This window comes from Pinus tabuliformis, chromosome 9 (genome assembly GCF_031772625.1).
Source record: "Pinus tabuliformis cultivar Carrire ecotype Pingquan chromosome 9, CPIR1, whole genome shotgun sequence".
Taxonomy (NCBI): domain Eukaryota; kingdom Viridiplantae; phylum Streptophyta; class Pinopsida; order Pinales; family Pinaceae; genus Pinus; species Pinus tabuliformis.
Window position 1 is genome coordinate 1750220111 of NC_142307.1, and position 22386 is coordinate 1750242496.

Sequence of the window (22386 nt, forward strand, 5' to 3'; positions counted from 1 at the left end):
TCAGGAAAAACTGAAAGCAACCACTTCGTCAAATGCTTGCTTTGATATTAAAATATTGAACTCCATGCCAATCTCAAGCAAGGAATCTCAGTGAACCAAATCCCATTTATTACAGCAGCATTCCTTTAGCAGCATTTAGCATCTCAGTGAAGCAAGGGTTGTTCAAATTTGGCTCTTGAATATGCAACTACATTCAAGACAGAGGCCATATTTCATTAGAAAATCATCCAATCAATCAAAGAATAAAACCACCATTTCACACAGTTAGGATATGGAAGATACTAGAATAGGCCTTTAACTTATAATCGATTCATTAATCGTCAATGTTATGAACAGTACAAAAGAATGCTGAAAACTCTGGCTTGACACGTCCCAAAAACAGGACACGTCCCAAAAATCCCGACACGCACTGCAAATGGACACGTTATAGGACACGACGTGTCATAAAAGGACACGACGTGTCCTGAAGTTTGGACACGAATCCGCAGAGAATCGTGTCGGATTCGCTGGATTCGCGATTCGACAGGGCTTTTGGACGAATCCGGTATCTTAGAATAAAACTATTATTAGCCATGAATAAGATGACCCACATGAAGTTTTGCCCTGGTTGCCAATTTTAACATTATACTTGTTCTTGTAGACCCACTTGCAGCTTATTGGTTTGGTTCTCAATGGAGGATCAACCAGCTTCCAGGTGCCATTCTTTATCAAGGCATCATATTATTTACGTGTCGCTTCTTTCCATTCATCATAAGAAGCAGCTTCTTTGAAGGAAGTTGGTTCAAAATCTGTAAACAAATTCAGTTCACAATCATAAGAAACATCCATATCAATAGGTGAATCATAGTCGTCTACATCACCTCCATTTTGTTTGGTTGAGCTTCTTGTTGTTGTCTTTCCAACCTCATCAGGAAGAACACTTTCAAGTGTCTTTGTTAGCCGTTTTGGAGGACCTTTCTGAGATGGCCTAGGCTGCTCATTTGACTGAATTGGGGCTAAATCAAGATTTAGTCTCCCAATGCTGTCAATCACATCACTCAAAGTGTCATCAGTGGTTGGAGCTTCAAGTGGAGGAGAGAGTGCTTCAAAAGAAGATTCCACAAATTGATCCAATATAGGAATCCCCCCTTCAAGATGTGAAATCTCATTATCAAATTCTTGAAAATACATTGCATGTCCGAATCTATCCAAGCGATCAAGCTGCAGCTTGACAACATTGTTAGTCTTGGAAAATTCAAGAAATATCACATCTCTAGACACTATAAACTTCTTATTAACTTCATCATAGAGACGATATGCTTTGGAGGTATTTGAGTACTCCAAGAAGATACATTTGCGATTCGTTAGGTATCAAGGCATAATAGGTGGAACCAAAAAACGTGAGATATCTCATCGAAGGAATGTGGCCATACCACATTTCATTGGGAGTCTTGTTTTCGATAGCATTAGATGGGCACCTATTCTTTATATACACAACACATAGAATTGCATCAGCCCAAAACATCAGTTTAACATTCTTGAAAAACATCATGGAACGTACCATATTTAAGATTGTCCTGTTCATTCTTTCAGCTACTCCGTTCTGTTGGGGATTATAAGGCACAGTTGTTTGATGTTTGATCCCATGCTGGCGAAGATAGTTTTCAAATTCATTTTAAGTGTATTCTTTTCCATTATCAGTGTGAATAAAGCCAATATGAGATTGTGCATCATTTTCAATCCATGCATGAAAATTCTTGAATGTTTCAAAAGCATCAGATTTATTCTTCAATAAATAAACCCCAACACATTCTAGTGTAGTCATCAATAAATGTCATCATATATTTATTACCATTTGCAGAAAGAACAGGCATTAGGCCACATAAATTTGAATGAATGAGTTCAAGTTTTCTATGTGCTCTAGAATGAGAATCATGAAAACACTGTTTGTTGTGCTTTCCTAAGATACAAGCATCACATTGCTTAAGTTTCCTAGGAATTGTAGGCAAACCAGTAACACCATTTTTCTTCAACAAATGAAGGTTGTCATAGTTCAAGTGTCCAAATCTAGCATGCCATAAAAGACTTGATGGAAATGTACCTTCATCATAGTGAGAACTGTATGAAAAGTTTTGTGCATGAGCAGAGGTACCTTGCAGCTTCAGAAGTCTTTCTTCTTCTATCCCCATCATGACAAGTGAGTGATCTGATGCTTTTCTGACCTCAACCTTGCCATCAAATATATGAATGGAGTGTCCTTGCTAGCAGATGTGGACCAAAGACAACAAGTTTCTCCTCAGCTCCGGGAGGTATAGAACATCATGTAGAAGAAAGTCTGGAAGACCAGGCAATTTGAGCCTGATGGTGCCAAGCCCTGATGGCTTGAGTTTTGACTTATTTGCAAAATATACTGCTCCATCAACATTGTCAGTGAATTATTCAAAAAAATCTCTCCTAAAAGTCATGTGGCAAGTTGCTCCTGAATCAAGCAACCAATCATCTTTCCATGAAGCAAGTGAAGCATTGAATAAGTCTTCAATTACTCCAATGTTGCAATGTGCCACAACATAGTGAGTGGATTTGAGTGCTTTACCTTTCCCTTTGTCATTGGTTTTACCTTTGCCTTCATTTCTTTCCTGCTCAATTCTGTCCCAAGGCAACTTACATGTGGATGCATCATGTCCATCTCTATTGCATCGTATGCAATGAAGATCAAACATTTTTCCTTGGCATTGTTTGCCCCCCCTGCCTCTAAAATTCCTTATTCCTCTTCCTCTTAGGCGCCCCTTCCTCTAGAACAATCTTGTGCATGATTCTTCTCTTTTTGTGCAAGGCATACAATGTTTTTAGTAGACTGAGAAGCCGTCTTCTTCCCAAAAGCCTTCTCTCTCTCAGCAAACTTCTTTTCAAGGGAGTCAAAGGTAATTTCCTTAAAGTTTCCACTTGCTTGCAATGACTCAAGATAATGTGAATAGGTGGGATATAATGCCTTGACATATGCTATGAGAGGAATATCTATCTCAACACCAGTGGCTTTTATATCATGCATAATGGATCTTACTTCTGATGCTAAGGCAAGACTCAAGAGGGTCTTCATTTTTCAATTCAAGAGTTAACAACTTAATCATCAATTGAACAACTTCAAGTTCAGAGTGTGAGTCATACAATTCCTTCAATTTTGTTAAAGCTTCAAAGGCATTTGAAAATGGCGAAATAAGGTGACTCACCTCTTAATTTACTTATGCTGCAATCAATGCATAGGTCTTGTTGTTCTTGTTTTCCCAAATGGCAAGCTCTTTATTTGAAGTGGGATTTGCAGGTGCATTGTCTTCTCCTTCACAAACTCCTTTCCACAATTCATTGATTGGGAATCATGATTGCCATTAGACCAAAACCTGCAGGTGTTAGTCAACAAGCGCATTGCCAGAGATAAGGATCCATGAGAGGCGGTTAGTCTATGTGACGAAACACACAGGGAGCGTTGGTGTTAATTTTAGGTATGTTCTATGCTTAGAGCAATTTATTTCAATTTTACAGTTAGCTCAATATCTTTTCTAGATTAGCAATCACATCAACATTAAAGTAAATTGTAGATAGAACATAAATAGAGATCTCAGACGACAAACCAAAACAAGAGGACACAAGATGTGGCGCTAGCGAGGGACAAACCCCAATGTGGGGAAACCCTTGATCAATTCTTCTTATATGTTCTTCAATAGTTCAGCAGAAATAGAGAGAGAGATAGATAGTACATTTACAACAGAAGTCAACACTTTGACTTATAATAGCATAGATCATCTCTAAGAAGATGATACATGAGGTAGCTGAACTTAGTTGAAGACATGTTGCTTCAATTGATTCTCCAAGGTGACTCCATCACCTATCATTGTGCTGCACCTCGTCATCATGCTGCACCTCACTGTGTTGCATCGTGCTGCACCCATCATCACTATGCTGGACCTCATTACCATGTTGCACACATCATACTGTTGCACCTTTCGGTACTGCAACATCTTGCTGTACCTTATCATCTTGCTGCACTTACCAGTGCTGCCTCATCCTGTACCTTACGGTGCCCATCATGTTGCATCTCATTGTAGCATTTAATATCATTGTACTATACTAGCAAGTGCTGCACACAACATGCTACACTTCACATTGTCATGATGCCCATCATTGTGCTGTAGCATTTCACATCATGCTGCCCCTTATCACAATGTTGTCACTGCTCATACTGTTGCACCATGATTGCTTGTTGTCCCATGCAAGCACCATGTCCTTGCTGTCCCATCTACCATGCTCCACCATGATTGCATTTGCTGCACCTTGCTGTTGCTGTTGTCCCATTGTGCCATCATTGCACCATGCCATTGCTGTTGTCCCATTGTAACATTGTTGTCCCATGTACCATGCTCCAACAAGCACCATGTCCTTGTTGTCCTATTTACCATGCTGTTGTCCCTTGCAACACCATGCTTGCCACTGTTGTCCCAATGTGCTTTTGTTGCTCCTATGTGGCATTGCTGTCCTATGTGGCATTGCTGCACTATGTTTGCCACTTGCTGTCCCAAGTGGCATTTTTGTGCCTTGTGACATTGTTGCACCATGCTTGCACACTACTAGCACTGTTGTCCCACTGTTAGTCAACAATACTAGCCCTCTAGTGCTGCGACCAACCTAGGAGAGGCTCCTCCATGTCACGTTGTCCTCTTGAGGGTCTGTCCACCTCAACGCAACCCTACAATACTTCCAACAGCTTGCTATGGCCTGCGGCCTAGCTTGCTGTAGCTTTCGGCCTCCTCAACATGCCCAAACAGTCACTCAAATTCTAGCGTTATGCTCCTCCTTTACTCGGCCTAGCAGCCTGCCCTCTCGGCCCTCCTTCCAACAATCCGGTCACCTGAATAGACCTGCGGCTAGGGCTTGGACAGACCTGCGGCTAGGGTTGGACAGACCTGTGGATAGGGCAGAGAGTAGGGCCTCCTCCACCATGTTATATCTCCATCCTTGGACTGCGGCTAGGCTCCTTTAGGCAACATATAGAAGTAGTGATAGGCCTCCCTCTTGACTGCGTCTAGGGCTTGTAGAGACCAGCGTATAGGGCAGCGTGTAGGCCTCCTTCTTGACTGCGTCTAGGTCTCATGCTAGGGCTCCTTACCTTCAACATTTTAGGGCTTCCTCTCCTAGATTTCCCTTCCACTAAAACCTAGAACAAGTGGAGAGAAATCGAGAGTAAAGTGTTTGTAGAAATGACTATCAAGTCACCTCCTTTTATACTAAAACGTTGAGCACACGTGGGGGTTATTTGGTTGCTGGTCGACCTTGACAAATTGTCTTATAACACAAATAAATTCATAACTCCATGAATACTTATCAGAATCGGATGATCTTTAGATCAATCCTACACCTCTCGATGAGAGGAGTCCAAGAAAAATATCATCTACCATAAATAAGATGACCCACGTGGAGTTTGGCCCTAGTTGCCAATTTTAACAGTTGGTTTATCCAATGTCCAACAATCTCCCCCCTAACATGGGTCGGGTGTGTACCGAACTCGTGACCTATGCTCTGATACCACTTGTTGGGAATCATGATTGTCGTTATACCAAAACCTGCAGGTGTTAGTCAACGATCGCATCACTAGAGATAAGGATCCATGAGAGGCGGTTAGTCCATGTCACGAAACACACGAGGAGTGTTGGTTTATCCAATGTCCAATCATTCCTCTTGTCCTCATGATCATTTTTGACATAATGCATGCATCATTTTCCCCAAGGCGGTCCCTGTTTTGCTGCCTTGAAACCTATTTAACATATTGACTCAACTTGACTGAGATGTAACTAGCCACTTTCACTTTTCATTGGAAAAATTCAATGTGGCATGGAATTCTCTCATCAAATTGAACAATCTGAGACCAAGTTGATGTTGAAGTTTCTAAGTTTACTTAGTTTAGAAACCCTTCATGCACTTTTTCTGATTTATTCCTACCTACTTTTTAATTTTTCTTTAACAAGTTATTTACAAAGTAAATACTGAAAATAAACACCAGTGCTTGCTCAACATATTACAGATCAGCAACTAAAAGAAACAAGAACAAACACACCACATGACACCATTATTTTTGAACCAATGTCCCCGGAAAAACCCAATGCAGGAAAATCGGTGCAGCTATCTGAGGGTTTTCTTATTAAGCAATATCAGAGTACAATCTGGGTGTCGTAACTAGCCTACCCAACAGAGAATTTCCTTATCAGCTACACCTCACAGTTTGAGAGAAATCTCCTGGCCGAAACCCCAGAAAACCCTTCCGATAGCTCCTCAGCACAAAGTTGCTCCTGCAAACCCCAACATCTGCCTAATCTGGACTACGTCAGCCCCTCTTTGTCTCACGTTGGCCCTGCGTCAACGTTTCTTGGCCTGCGTCAGCGCCAAGAGGCCCTGCCTTAGCGCCAGGGGGCCCTACGTCAGCTCTGGGAACCTCTGCGTCAGCTACGATGGCCCCTCTGGTGCTCTGCGCAACACTTGGATGCCTCTGCGTGAGCCCTTGCTGGCTATGCGTCACCTTCCTTAGCTGTTGTGCTGCTCTCTCGACACAATCTCTGCCTTCCCTGTTCCTCTGTACTCAATGCCCCTCAGCTGCTCTCCTGATCACTGATTCTATCTCTCTTAGCAAACCCCGCTCTACAAAATAGAATGACTGATCACTCTGGTGTATTCTCCAAGTGACCCTCGAGCCTCCTCTTATACTTTTCCTGTTGACATATCAACGACCGAGATTAAGTCCCTAATCAACGGCTAAGATTAGATTTGGCTTGATACATGTCTTTTGGACCACTCTAACACAGATTCATATTAATACACATTAATATTTTATTTTCCCTATGTTTAGACTTAGGGACTCCATTAAAAATATTAATTATTTTAATATTTCCTGATTTGTTTAGAATCTGCCCAAATCCTTTCTGGGTATTAGAGATCTCATGTGCCCCAACCTCTCCACCAAATTTTGTGGCTAGAGCACATCCGATGCTACCCCAAATCAACACTCCCTCTCAGCGAGGACTGTGCTCTAGCAATACTCACTGAGCATTACTCTGATCATCCAGCATCGGTACTTGTGCTAATGCTAGGTCTTCCTGCCCAACATCCTTTGCACTGCTGTATCCTGTACTATTGCCCATGGTTCTGCCACTGCCAGTGCTGCATCTGTACGACAGCTCCCTCTACATCCGTGCTGCTGGTCCTTTCTCCTAGCACTGCATCCGCACTGCACCTCCTCTCATCATGCTGCATCGTGCTGCCCACTACTGCATTGCAACTCAGTTATTGAGAAGTAACTGATCTCCCAACTGACCTCCCTGTTGGACTACAAACACCCACTGATGCTGAAGCTCCCTCTGCCGCTGACAAGTGCTCCCTCTCTGACCTCTACGCTGCTGCAACAATTCCTTGCATCTCGCATCGTTGCACACCTCTCTGTGCCGTCCTGCACTGGTGCAACACTCCTGTGCCTCTCGCACTGTTGCAGCTTGCTAGCTCTGCATTGTCTCGGGACTCCTGCACTGTAGCTATCTCTGCCGCTCCATCTGCATCCGTCTCTGCCCACTCAGCCAGTCCTGCTACTCCTTGTTGGGGCTCCTGTAGCAAGGTCTAATCCAAGAGGCTGGGTACCTTGAGGATCCTGTCCCTCATCGCCTCTAGTCTACCTGACTACAGCTCGATGTCTCCCCACTTCCGCTCAAGTGGTGCGTGTGCACTCATGGCACAATCATCGTGTGTCAAAACTTCCTTCTCTGCCCATGCTGGCGCTGCCTTAGTCTCGGAAGACTCTCCCTTATTCTTCTCCCTTGGGCACTGGGTCACATAATGACCCATCTCCCCATAGTGGAAGCACTTGATCTTGGAGAGATCTTTCTTCTTCCACTTCTCCTGCTTTCCCTCAGATGCTAGGGCCACATCCTCCTCCTCCTGCTTGACCTTGATCCCTTTGTTGTTGCTACCTGTCTTTGATTGCTGTCTGATCTCTTCCTAGCTAAGAGCTGCCCACATCTTGTCCCAAGGTAGGAGAGTCCGTTTGTCCAGGATGCTTTGGACAAACACTTCCCACTCTTCTGAGACAACATTCAGGGCTGTCCTCACCATAAATTCTTGATCCGGTGTCACTCCTATAGCAGTCAACTGATCTTGGATCTCATTTAGTCCTCCGAGGAAGGAGTCAATCGTTTGACCCTTCTTCATCTGATACGACCTCATCTGGTTCTCGAGCAGCATTCTTCTCTGCACAAAAGTATGTTGGTATAGGTTCTTGAGAGCCTCCCACATCTCAACTGTCGTTTCCTTCTCGGCTATATGTGGTACCACATGATCCTTGACCCCGTCAAGGATAATGCACTTAGCCCTTGCCATCGCCTCCTCGTACTTGTCATTATCATTGGAGTCGACTGGGATAGCTATAACCTTCAAGGCGAAGTTCTTGACACGATTCCTGTCAAACACTGATAAGATTCTGGCCTTCCAGACTGCGAAGTTCGATGCTCTGTCCAGTCTATCCTGGTCTCTTACCCCGTGAAGTGCCATGATGCTCCTCTACTTCCCTCTTGGAAGTTCTCTGTTCGACTCCTATGAGTTTCTACCTCCTGCCTGGAAGTTCTCTTCTGGACTCCCGCTGAGTCTTGATTTCCCTCCTGGAAATCCTTCTGCCGCTTGTCAAGATGCCCCCTACTCTGATCGTCTTGTGTAACTTCACTGTTGATCCAGGTTCCTTAGCTAGAAACCATCGGTAACAACTCCTCTGGCCCTACTCTATCAGGTACTGTTCTGACTACAGTACCTCACTAGCTCCACTCTACAATATTCCTGCAGCCTTCTAGACCCCAGCAACTGCCTCTCTGTGAACTGCGTCAACCGTTCTCTGCCTCATGCTGGCTCTGCGTCACCCTGGATGGGTCTGCGTCAGGCCTGGGATGCCCTGCATCAGCCCTCTGGCCCTCTGCGTTAGTAACGCTGGCCTCTTTGAGGCTCTGCGCAGTTCCCAACTTCTTCTGCATGGCTCTGGCTAGCTCTGCGTCACACTTCCTTGGCTTTTGCGCTGCTAGAAACAACTTCTGTCATCTCGGGAAAGTTGTTTTCTACTGCTATTGCTCCGCTCGGTTGATGTCTCTTAGTCCTCCTGTGATTTGCAATCACCCTCTGATACCATGTTGAAGTTTCTAAGTTTACTTAAGTTAGAAACCCTTCATGCACTTTTTCTGATTTATTCTTTCCTACTTGTTAATTTTTCTTTAACAAGTTATTTACAAAGTAAATACTGAAAATAAACACCAGTGCATGCTCAACATATTATAGATCAGCAACTAAAAGAAACAAGAACAAACACACCACATGACACCATTATTTTTGGACCAATGTCCCCGGAAAAACCCAATGCGGGAAAACCGGTGCAACTATCTGAGGGTTTTCTTATTAAGCAATATCAGAGTACAATCTGGGTGCTGTAACTGGCCTACCCAACAGAGAATTTCCTTAGCAGCTATACCTCACAGTTTGAGAGAAATATCTTGGCTGAAACCCTGGAAAACCCTTCCGGCAGCTCCTCAGCACAAAACTGCTCCTGCAACCCCAGCGTCTGCCCAATCTGGACTGCGTCAGCCCCTCTCTGTCTCACGTTGGCCTTGCGTTAGCCCCAGGAGGCCCTGCATCAGCTCTGGGAGCCTCTGCGTCAGCTATGCTGGCCCCTCTGGTGCTCTGCGCAGCACTTGGCTGCCTCTGCGTGAGCCCTTGCTGGCTCTGCGTCACCCTCCTTGGCTGCTGCGCTACTCTCCCGGCACAATCTCTGCCTTCTTTGTTCCTCTGTACTCAATGCCCCTCAACTGCTCTCCTGATCACTGATTCTGTCTCTCTTAGCAAACCCCGCTCTAGAGAATAGAATGACTAATCACTCTGGTGTATTCTCCAAGTGACCCTTAAGGCTCCTCTTATACTTTTCCTGTTGACATATCAATGGCCGAGATTAAGTCCATAATCAATGACTAAGATTAGCTCTGGCTTGATCCATGTCTTTTGGACCACTCTAACACAGATTCATATTAATACACATTAATATTTTATTTTCCCTAAGTTTAGACTTAGGGACTCCATTAAAAATATTAATTATTTTAATATCTCCTGATCTGTTTAGAATCTGCCCAAACCCTTTCTGGGTATTGGAGATCTCATGTGCCCCAACCTCTCCACCAAATTTCGTGGCTAGAGCACATCCAATGCTACCCCAATTCAATAGTTGACTTTTTGATCACTGAGACCATTGCCTTGGGAACCATGTACTGCCTCAAGAATCGTGAAATTTGTCAAAATAAGGCTGCCATACATGAGAGCTGTTTGAGAGATATTGCACCAAAGAGAAGGCCACCTACAAACTCTATAGATTCTAACCATGTGGTAAGACAGGTGCATATTGATGTGGGATGGATTGGATCATACACTGTTGATCAACCCTACAAATGCAGGTTCCCATATAACCATGAGTCCTCAAGTAAGCCCACCTAAGGCCCTCTAATCCCATACATGATGAAAGGAATCCATGATGAACTTCAAGGGACTAGCCATGGTCTGACCAACACAACAAGATACAGACAATAACACATAGGTCTAGGATGCCTACTACAAAGCCTCACATGGTTGTTACAATGCTTTTGACTCGTGACCTTGGGCTTACAATGGTGGTCATATGTACTGCAAACGTTTTTATATACAGCCCTGCTGACATGAGGGTTAACAAGAGGTTAAGCCACTAATGTGACAATGGTGGCTTTCCTAAGTTTCCTTTAGGTTCTCACACTTGTGGTTGGGACTTTTCCACCTAGTGAGAGTTTGGTAGGTAACATGTAGTTAGATCAACAACTAAAACAAATTTGATTTTCAAAATTAGTGATATGTATGGATTGTTTTCTTAATTTTTTTGCATAAAATCCTTCCCTTTGAAGTTTCACAAAATTATTTTCCACTGGAAAGTCTTGAATATGGATATTTTCTAGTGAATTCATTTTCTTGGGTGGGCACATGAATAATATATAATCTTTACAGCTAAAACACTCATTCAGTTTTTTGCTAGGTTGGTTCACTTTATTTTTCAAAACTCCTGATTTGTCAAGTTTGTCATATTTTGAATTTCCTTGCTTATTGTTGAAACTATTGTATTTTTCATATGCAGAAACTATAATTTAATCACTTCATTCTCTTGACGTCGTGCAGCAACTGTAGCAAAAGTTAATCACTTCATTCTCTTGACATCGTTGGGAACAAATAAAGTTGGATTTCCTGCAGCATTATTGAAGTGAGTGACAATCGTAGTGTTTGTTTCACTGTACATATTTTCAGTTTAATTATACAAGTTTTATTATAGAGAATTGCTAAAATGGTATGAGATTTGTCTTGTGAAATTATTAAGGGCTCTCATTTAATAGAGGCCATTCCATTGCCATAGACAACATTCGATACTTTATAAGTTTATATAGGAAATGTGTTGACGATGAAAAACCTATCCATCTATCAGCATGACTTACTGCAGTTCTCTTTAGATTGAATACCACAATTTTTAGGTGGTTACATCTAGTTATCTTCTTCGTTTAGATAGACTATTTGGAAGGTTTTAACTTCCCATTACAAGCGTTATGTATTACAAACTTATGCAGACCATTTATTTTATACGACAACCTTATTCTTCTCAACCTTAACATCTATATCCTTGTCGTAAGAAACATCATGATTCATGATAATTTTGTTGATTCATAATTGAAATCTCTGAGACTCATTTTCAAATATTGTAGAGGTCATCATTGTTTTGTAAATGAAATTTTTGGTTTTCATGTGATACTTCTATGATAGTTGTATATTTATATTTCCTGTTGATGTTTAACTTAATTCCAGAAGCTGCATTTGCACTGCTATTTTGTATTATGAATATTTTACTCTTATTAGTCCCAGGGAGCTACTTTTTGTGGTCATTCATTACACAGTAATAAAAATACATTATCTTGTATTTATCTATATACAATCTCATGAAAAAAAATCACAAACAAAGGCCACACATACATAACAGGACAATTATATATAGAATAATTCAGTTTAGTAGAGCTTGTCAATTTATTGTACAATCTGTTGTTTGCAACAAATTAGTTTTGAAGTTTTTCTTAATTACAAGCAAGTGTAACATTTGCTAATTTCTTAGGGATAAGAGCTCAATTTGGTGATTAGGGATTCTTGTTCTAGAATCTAGTAAAATGATTTATTGATTCATAGTATTGGTAGCCAAAATCCTTGGTAGTTATCTTTCTATTCCATTATGAAATGTTCAATGATTTTGTCTCGTCTGGTTGTATGAAAAACAAATCCTTCTTCGCTTTTGTTCTAGATTGCCCCTTAGCCAAATGGTTACACTGGAGAGCATTAGTTGCTATATTTGGAAGCAATGAAACTAAATCATTACTCCATTAAATTCAACCACTAATCTAAATTCACAAGAATTCGAGGTGCTATTGTGATAAGTATTTAAAAGTTAATATATATTCATAAGTAGTACTACATAGTGCAAAATATTCATGTAATTGTAGTTTTATTTGGATCATGTAGACATTAAGACACCCCACTATAATCAGTTTGTTGTGGGGCATGAACTTCTATTTCAAGTTCCTCCATCTATTTTATCTCATTACTTGTCCTCTTGAACCTCCACCAACTCACTAGTGGCACCAAAACTCTCAATTGGGGACCAAAACATGATAGAGCATTGAAAGAATTAAAAGATGCATTATGTGCAACATTGGTTTTATTTCCAAATCTGCAACAATGTTTTGAAGTAGAAATATTAGTTTTTGTAGCATCAGATGTGTTGTAGCCACGAAATTTGGTGGAGAGGTTAAAATTCATGAGATCTCCAAAACCTAGAAATTGTTTATGGAAATTCTGTCTAGAAGTGTCTCAATTAGATTATTAACTGATCCGTAAACTATTGTGGATATTCCATTGGACAATTCGTCACAACAGATATGATAATATTATATTAAAAAATCTGAGATTCCACACTATTACAGTTTCATTTAATTTCTAGATCTGTAAAATTAACTTTAATTAGTGCATGCATGTAAAAGTAAATCAAGCAGAAAAGTAGAGAACGACGAAATAAGCTCACACACACATAATACACAAGATATGCTCTCTGGGAAACCTTATGGGAGAAAAACTAGCTAGAAGGTGAGGCCGCTTCACTCTCTTTCTCTGTCTAGAAATATCACTGCAGATATAAAGAAATAATGTTTGTGGTCCGTGGGCTACTATAGTTCACAAATCCTCTCTGTGTGCTCTACCTCCTATATCTCCTGGCTATTTTTGCTCAACTATGGAACAAAATGCTCTCGAAAGAATGGAATGTCTCTTCCCGCTAGTGGCCCGGTTATAACACAACCCGATAGCCTACTAGTGGTTAATTTTGACTACATCAACTCTTAACTAGAGCGATAGCCTACTAGTGGTTAATTTTGACTACATCAACTCTTAACTAGAGCTACAAAATAGACTTTTCTAGAGTCTTTTACATCACAAACACGTGGCTAGCCCATTTTCCATGAATAATCGGGGCTGACGCGGCATCCTCTCGAACTATAGGAGTGAAAACAGGAACGTCAACTTCTGAGTGGCATAATTTTTGCATACAGACTCCGACTGATGCGATTTTTGCGTTGTTGGAAATCTTTTTGTGTGTAGAATAGCATGAGAAGGTGTGATGCTTAAGCAACAAAGTTTTACCCCCAAAAAACGTCATTTGATGCCTCAAAACGCTCTCGAAAGGTTTGAGACCCCGTTTTGCCAAATTGGGTCCTGCCAGTAAAAACAGTTTTGTGAGTTGATTCCTCCACTTTTTCCACTCTAAATGCATCAGGATGGATGACAAACAATATAATGATATAATTCGGATCACACCTCCCCATTTTGGGAGGCTTTTGGTCCCCAAAATGTTTTACTGAATGAGGTGAGGAAATTTTTCCTCCACCTTCTCTTTGGTGTACCATTTAGCTTTGCCTAGAAGTTGTCTCTTCAACTCAATCTGTCAAAGGTCTTGTTGCCCTTGTGTTGTAGTTTTGGACCTCTTCTGCAAAACTGTATCTTCTGTCAACTCTGCTTGAGCGTCTGGTGCCAAATCCTCCATAGAAGGTAGGACCTATTCCTCTTTTTGATCTAGCATGGAAGGATCATAGAGTTTCAAATTCTCCACATTTACAACTGAGTAAATGCGCATATATGGTGGTAAATTGAGTCGATAGGCATTATCATCCACCTTTTCCAGTATCTCAAATGGACCATAACTTAGAGCCTTGATTTTTTTACCAGTCCCCTGCAGCCTCTCCTTATTCAACTGTAGCCCTACACTGTCTCCCACCTTGAATGATTTCTCTATTCTGTGCTGATCATGCGTGGCCTTATACTTCACTTGCGATTTCTTTAGTGTTTCCTGTACTTGTAGATAGATCTGCTTGATCTTCTCTATAAATTTTTCAGCCCTCAAAGCATCTCCTTTAATGTCTTCTTTCAGTCCTCCTTGTTGCCCATATGCAATATCCAAAGGTGAAGGTGGAAAATATCCAAAACAAGTTTCAAATGAGGACTTTCCTGTAGAAGTGTGGATTGCTCTGTTATAAGAATGTTGTATATATACTAGATTTTCATCCCAGGTCTTCGGATTCTTTTGGTTGTAACCCCTCAAAAGCTGCACCAAATTCCTATTGACTACTTCTATTTGCCCATCTGTCTATGGATGGAATGTTGTAGATCTCTTCAACTTTGTGTTGATCTTTTCCCACAATGTAGTCCAAAATGCACTGAGAAATCTTGTATCCCTGTCTGAAATGATGCTCCTTGGTATCCCAAAGTGTACCCAGACCTGTCCAAAGAACAAGTTTGTTGCTTCTTGTCTGCTGATGGTCTTTTTACAGGGCATTAGAACACACATCTTGCTGAACCTATCAACTACCACGAACAGGTAGTCATGTCCCTTCCTGGTTGTCGGTAAACCTCCCATAAAGTCCATGGAAATGCTTTCCCAAGGACGAGTAGGTACAGGTAAGGGATGATACAGACCCTGTTTCCTATTGCTAGGCTTGCTGGTACAACAAAGCATGCATCCTCTTATGAACCTAGCTACCTGTTCTTGCATCTTGGGCCAATACACATACCTCTGCAAGTTAGCCACGGTCTTCCCTACACCAAAGTGCCATGCAACCTTGGAGGTGTGAGCCTCTCTAATCAACTGAAAATTCTCACCTTTAGGAACACATAGCTTATCCAACCTGTAGAGTAACCCATCCTAGAGATGGTAGTCAACGGTGTTGTCGCCATCGTGCACATGACTCTGACTTTGCAACTGCTGATACACCTCCTTGAAGTCCTCATCTTCTGAATATGCCTCTCTGTATGCATCATGGGTGAATGGCTCCATGTGCATAAGAGTCCCCAGAGTTGTAATGTTTGATGTGGGTGGCCTTCAAAGCATATCGACCAACTTGTTTGTGCTGCCCTTCTTATACTTGATCACCAAATGAAACTGCTGTAAAAACCCCATCCTGTAGCTTACTCTGGGTCTGCAAGTACTGTAACGGCTGGTGATCTATGTGAATTATTGTCTCATTTCCCATCAGATAGTGCTTCCACTTCTTCATAGCTTGCACCATGGCATAGAGCTCCTTATTGTAGGTAGGGTAGTTAAGAACTGCCCCATGAAATACTTCAGAATGGTAGCAAACAGGCCTTCCTCCTTACATCAAGACAACTCCCATAACATACCCATTCACATTTGTCTCAACTTCAAAGGGTCGTTGCAAGTTTGGTAATGCCAAAATTGGTGCTTCACTGATCTTTTTCTTTAACTCATCGAAAGCCTTCTGTTGACCTTTTCCCCACTAGAAACTCTTGCCACTTGCTGTTATGGCGTGGAGCGGTGCTGCTACCGCTGAAAACAAGGCTATGAATTTCCTCAGGTACTGTGCTGCCCCAATGAAACACGTAACCTCAGTAACATTAATAGGGACCCACCATTTCATGATGGCCTCCATCTTGGAAGGATCTATCGTCAATTCTCCTCCACCGATCACATATCCCAATTACACCAAGGATTGTTGCTCAAACTCGCACTTCTTGATATTTGCTAGCAGCTGGTGCTTCTTCAATGTTTCTAGCACCCACGTCAAATGTGAAATATGCTCCTCCCAGGTAGCACTATATACTAGTATATCATCCAAATAGACAATAACAAATGAATCTATAAAAGGGTGTAGTACATCATTCATTAATCTCATAAATGTAGCTGGTGCATTACATAGGTCAAATGGCATAACTAACCACTCATACAAACCTTGCCTAGTTTTGAAGGCGGTCTTCCATGTATCTTCTTCTTTGACTCGAACCTAGTGATATCCAGACTTCAAGTCCATCTTGGTGAAATACTTTGCTTGTTGCAACTGATCTAGCAGATCGTCTATCCTGGGCAGGGGGTATCTGTTCTTGAGTGTGATTTTATTCAACACCCTGTAATCTATACACATCCTCCAAGTCCCATCCTTCTTTGGCACAATGATGATGGGTGACCCACATGGTGATGTACTCGGTCGAATGACACCCTGTTCCAGCAGCTGCTGCAATTGTTTCTTCACCTCACTTGCTTCTATAACGGATTTCTTGTACAACCCAATATTTGGCAATGGGGAGTCTGGCAATAACTGGATCTCGTGCTCCACTTCTCTCTTAGGGGGTAACCCTTTAGGTTCTCGGAACACGTCCTTGTATGCCTGTAACAACTCCTCCAATTGTTGTTTTTGTTTCTTAGTACACCCCTCTAGGGATGCCTTGCCTCTTATTGACTCCTCTACAGACTGACTTTCCCTTAAAAATAATAAAACATACTTCTTGCTGGAACTAATCAATTTCTTGGCTTGGTTGGCACTTACCAGTGAAATTTTCGACTTGCCTTTGTGCGCATTGATGATGAATGATTTTCCATCCTTAATGAGCCAGTACTGGTTAGCTCTCCTCATGAATATTGCATCACGCATGTACATGTATGGACTCCCAAACACGACTCCACATACATCAAGGGGAACCACATCCAAATCTACTTCATCAATAAAATCAACACTGATAGAAAATCTAATTTTGCACTGTTTTGTTACCTTCAGCTCTGCATCCTTATGTACCCATCTCAGTGGATATGGGTTTGGATGATCACGAACTTCTAGCCCCAACTTCTTGACCAGATCTGCTGCAATGAGATTCGCCTGCGATCCTGAGTCAAACAGAACATCAATCTTTGTCTTCTTGACTTGTATCTTTACATGGAAGAGTTTGGTCATTTCTTTCTCTTCTTGTTACTGAAGGCTACTTAGATTCACCTCCTTCTGCACTGATGTACAAACAATCTTCTCATCCATGTCTGAGTTGATTTCAACTTGGTTGCTCAAATCAGTGGCCATGAGATTCTTCTTCTTATTATCTTTCTTCTTGTTCTTCGGGTTTAGCTCTAGATGCAACTTCCAACACTTCTCCTCTGTATGGCCATCAATGTTGCAGTGGTTGTAGTGGTTGCTAGGATCTTTGCACTGGTGTGCTGTGGTTGTTGTCTTTTTATCTTTTGCCTCTTTTTGCTTCTTCTTCCCCTCCTTAGAAGCGTCTTGTTGCTCCTTTTGCTTCGATCCACTTGATTGCGCTCTTTTCAGGCCTATAATCTCTAGGTACTGTGCCTGTACACAAGCCTTGTCCACCGTTTGGGCTTGAACAACATTACTTGCTCACGTAGATGGTGGTGCAGACCCCCTAAATACTCGAGGAGTACAACTGGGTTCTTTGGAGGGATACCCAACATTATAGCCATCTTTCTAAATTCTGTGATGTACTCTTGCACATTTTGGTCTGGCTTTTGCCTAAAGTAATGCCACTGGATCCACTGGTTTTCCACGTACCCAATCGGATAAAATTGTGATTTAATGATGGTTTTGAAATCCTCCCACTTAGTCACTAGAAGTTCTCCCTCCAACTTTAGGGTTTCCGTGTGGCTCTCTCACCAAGTCAGTGCATGGCCCTCCAATTTCAGCCACACGAATGAGATCTTTTGCCCTTCCTTGATCTGATGGAAACTGAGATAAACTTCCAGTTGCTGCATCCAGTGGCTCAGCTTCAGAGAGTTGATCTCGCCGTGGTATGGCTTGATATCGACTTTTGCTTCCACTTTAAACAGGGATTGGTTCACGGCACTCGAACTAGGTTGATCTTTTTCGGGTTCTTTCTTCAGCTGGTTATCTGCGTCTTCTCGATCTCTCAATCCACCTTCTGATTTGTCCTTTGAATTCGAACCCCCTTCTCCAAATATCCCTAGCTTATTGCTTAGGTCCGCCATGAGGAGGTTTACATTGCAGTTTATATCCGCGACTTGTTCTTCGAGCTACGAAAACCTCACCTCTGCAGGATCACGAGGTTTGTTTACAAATTTGTCGCCCATGATTAGGGTTTTATGATTTTTGGCCTTGTCGATCTAGATCCTTGCAATATCCACAAAATACCCAAAGAAACCTGCTCCAATACCAAATGATCTGTAAACTGCCGTGGATAGTCCACTGGATAGTTCGCCACAATAGATCTGATAATATTATATGAAAAAATCTGAGATTCTACACTATTACAGTTTCATTTAATTTCTAGATCTGTAAAATCAAATGTAATTAGTGCATGCATGTAAAAGTAAATCAAGCAGAAAAGTAGAGAATGACAAAATAAGCTCACACACACATAAGACACAAGATATGCTCTCTGGGAAACCCTTTTGGGAGAAAACCCAGCTGGAAGGTGAGGTCACTTTGCTCTCTTTTTCTGTTTGGAAATATGGTTGTAGATACAAAGAAGTAATGTCTGTGGCTCGTGGGCTGCTACAATGCAAAAATCCTCTCTATGTGCTCTACCTCCTATCTCTCCTGGCTATCTTTGCTTAGCTATGGAACAAAATGCTCTCGAAAGAATTGAATGCCTCTTCTCCCTAGTTGCCTGGTTATAACACAACCCAATAGCCTACTAGTGGTTAATTTTGACTACATCAACTCTTAACTAGAGTTACAAAATAGACTCTTCTAGAGTCTTTTACATCACAAACACGTGGCTAGCTCCGTTTCCATGAATAATGGGGGTTGACGCAACATCCTCCTAAGCTATAGGAGTGAAAACAGGAAGGTCAACTTCTGAGTGGCATAACTTTTGCATATGGACTCCGATTGACGCTATTCTTGCGCCATTGGAAAACTTTCTGTGTAGAATAGCAAGAAAAGATGTTGTTCTTACGCAGAAAAGTGTTACACCCAAAAAAACATCGTTTGATGCCTCAAAACACTCTTGGAAGGTTTCAGACCCTACTTTGCCAAACTGGGTCCCGCCGGTAAAAATAGTCCCGTGAGTCGATTCCTCCACTTTTTCCACTCTAAATGCATCGAGATGGATGAAAAACAATATAATAATCCAATTCGGATCATTAAGCATTTTTTTTTAATATTTCCTAAGTCTAAACTTAGGGAATATGGTTAATTTAAAATGTCCCCATTTTTATTTTTCTCCATAGGAGGACGAGGGTGGATTTCCAAAGCAGGGGATGGCTAGGTCAGTGGAGTAGGTTTATGTCATCAGGGGTCCCGATGGAGTTTTGAGTAGTTTTTATGGGGTCTGATGGCATTCGCTTGCCATATTCATTATCATGCGCAGTTCCGCATATCTTGTTTTTGGTTCTGTGACTTTCTGATAATTCTCATAAAATATGGTTAATATTGGGCATAACTTAATTAATTACGCTCAAGGTGGCATTCTGAGAGGAGTATTTGATAGAACACTTTAGTGTAATAGCTCATTGGAACCGGAACGAGAAGATCTACAGGATGGGATGTTGCGAAGTGACTTCCAGTGGCCGAAGAGAGTATGGTGGGACTCGGGAGATTTACCACTTTCCTTAATTAAAAATAACTTTAATTAGTTATTTAATTAAGGAAAAAAATTAATTGGAGCAAATGGGCCAAAAGTGACTTAAGTGAAATAAAGTAAAATTAAAAGGTCACTTAAGATAAAGTCAATGCAAGAGCTTCTAGAATAATAATAAAATAATAAAATAAGATGCTTCTAGAGGCTTGGAGATATATCTATCAGATCTATAAAAGAGGAGGTCATTTGGAGACATCTTGGATTTGATATTGTTTCTTGTATGAGAGGTTGAGAACCCGGTTCTCTACTCCATTGGTAGCTCCAGGACAGAAACCCTCGGGTGATTCAGCGAGATTGGGCAAGTACCCATCTCCCCTTGGTGAATTCATCCAGAATTCACAGGAGAGCTTAACAGTGGCATTTCAATTCAATTTTGGTGGAGGGTCAGCATAGCATGAGAGCAGATTCTTGAGGTCAGTTTATCTCAGCTATATGGGTTGTATCCACATGTAAACCCCAGTTTATCTAATATAATAAAGCTGAGAATTTTTCTTGTTCATTGTGTTATGGGATTACAGTGCTCTATTTGTTTATTTTTACATGGCAATCTTCTGTTAAGTGAATGGTAATTTTATGTGAAGTGTTTGTTCCAATTTTTTTCATTTGGGACATTATAGTGGTATCAGAGCCTTGATCTTGGCTCAATGTGCAGGTTTTCAGTTTTTAGTTGTGGTTATTTTGGTTCTTGATGGTTTTTCAGATCAACTTTAGAGGGAGATCAAGGGCTTATTATTTTTTAGGCATTGTTGGATCTGAACAGTTTGCATGTCAAGTGTTCAACAAAATGATCGACAATTTTTTGTTCCATGAGCAATTTGTCTAATACATAATAATCATTCGACAAATTAAACCCAATGTTCATAAGTGTGAAAAGCCGTCAATCCAAATTTGCGAAGGGGCCAAAGGGAATCGACATATATTTGCTTTTCAGAAGGCAACCGTCAAAATATTGAAGAGAGAGCTGAGAAACTCATGACGGAATCTTTCAATTGAAGAAGCGAGATTCATTTTATTTTACACTGTGAAGCCGAAATTTTCAAGGCAGGGGAGAAAAATTATTTTGGCCAAAGTTCATTACATGAAAGTTCTAACGGAATCATCAAGGAATTTTAGAAGGGCCGAGAATAATCAATTGAAGAGCGACCTTGGGCCAAATCGTGAGCTGTGAGCAAGTTTGGGGCCCACGTTACCAAAGATTTTGTGGCTGATAGTTTTATTTTGTGGAGGTTGAGTTAAATTGTGATTCCGTCACAGAGCTTGGAGCTTTAACGCTTAAAGGATGGCAACGGTTGTTTGCAAGGTCGATTTCATTATCGTGACAACCTAGGAACAGACCTTGGAGAGCGGCCACTTCAAAGTTGTTGCTATGTGAGTGACAAAAATGTAGTGCGATTGGCACCTGCCAAATTATTTGAAGGGTCAAACCTAATTTTGAAGAGCCGATTCTTATTTGCAGTCTGGGGAGGAATTCAAGTCTTCCAACTACAATATGATCGTGACTGTGAAGAGGGGTGACGAATTCTTGCTCTGGGAACCACAAAATAACAACGTCACAGTGAGAGCAACATCACGAAGTTGAGGCCGCATCTCATCACACTCTTATGCTTGTGGCAGCTGGGCGTGGAGAGCTGAACGGACACGCCAAAGGAGGAATCATCAACTTTAGAACATTGGCACAGTCCAATTTTTCGGGTTGCCAGATCGAGGAATTCGGATAAGTGCTAAGAGGGAAGCCACCAAGAACAAATGAATAATCCTGAATATAGCAGGGGCGTTCGTGGCAGAAATAAATCAGTGCATGGGAGTTATTCTTGTCGAACGAGAGTCATATGCTGGCAAAAATTCATTGACAGAGGCTGAACAGTGACACTGTCGAGGCAGAGTACAAACCGATTTCAATAGGGAAGCATGGTGTATATGGTTTGACCGTGGACCAAAAGGGGAATTCCTACGTCAAAGGTAAATGTTGTAGCCGCTGCATTGGATAGAATCGCTTTCGGGTGAAGTTATCAACGTGAATTGGCAGTGTAACTTAGAGGCGCGATTGGGTCGAATCAGCATGGCGTCTTGTTACTATTTGATCAGGCGCAAAGCGACATACCTCTATCTTGTTACGTTTGGCAGAGCTTACTTGGAACATGAGCCGAAATTGTTATTCCTCACGCAGCAAAAACAAAGGACTTAGCTTGCTATTTTCATGTGCATGCGGTTTTAGGGTCGTGCAGAGGTTGAAATTTGGTGACGGGTTCTTTCGTGGGGCCAAAATCGTGCAGGACAAGGGCCGCGTCATCAACGTACATTGGAACGCAAAGTTGTGGTTAAGCCATCATTACAGTCAAAAGAAATTCAATTGGAGAT

At 41.6% G+C, this 22386-nt stretch overlaps 1 protein-coding gene across 3 annotated transcripts in view; it reads left to right on the plus strand.

Annotated features, from left to right (window-relative positions):
- The window catches only part of LOC149155720 (protein TIC 62, chloroplastic-like), a 377018-nt gene that overhangs the window by 201178 nt on the left and 153454 nt on the right, over positions 1–22386 (plus strand). For all 3 annotated transcript variants that reach the window (XR_016263739.1, XR_016263738.1, XM_089445945.1), the window contains exon 6: positions 11230–11311. Coding sequence is in view for 1 of the 3 variants with exons in the window: in XM_089445945.1 (XP_089302071.1) it covers positions 11230–11311 (82 nt within the window). In the remaining 2 variants the exon portion in view is untranslated. The remainder of the gene's footprint in view (positions 1–11229; positions 11312–22386) is intronic.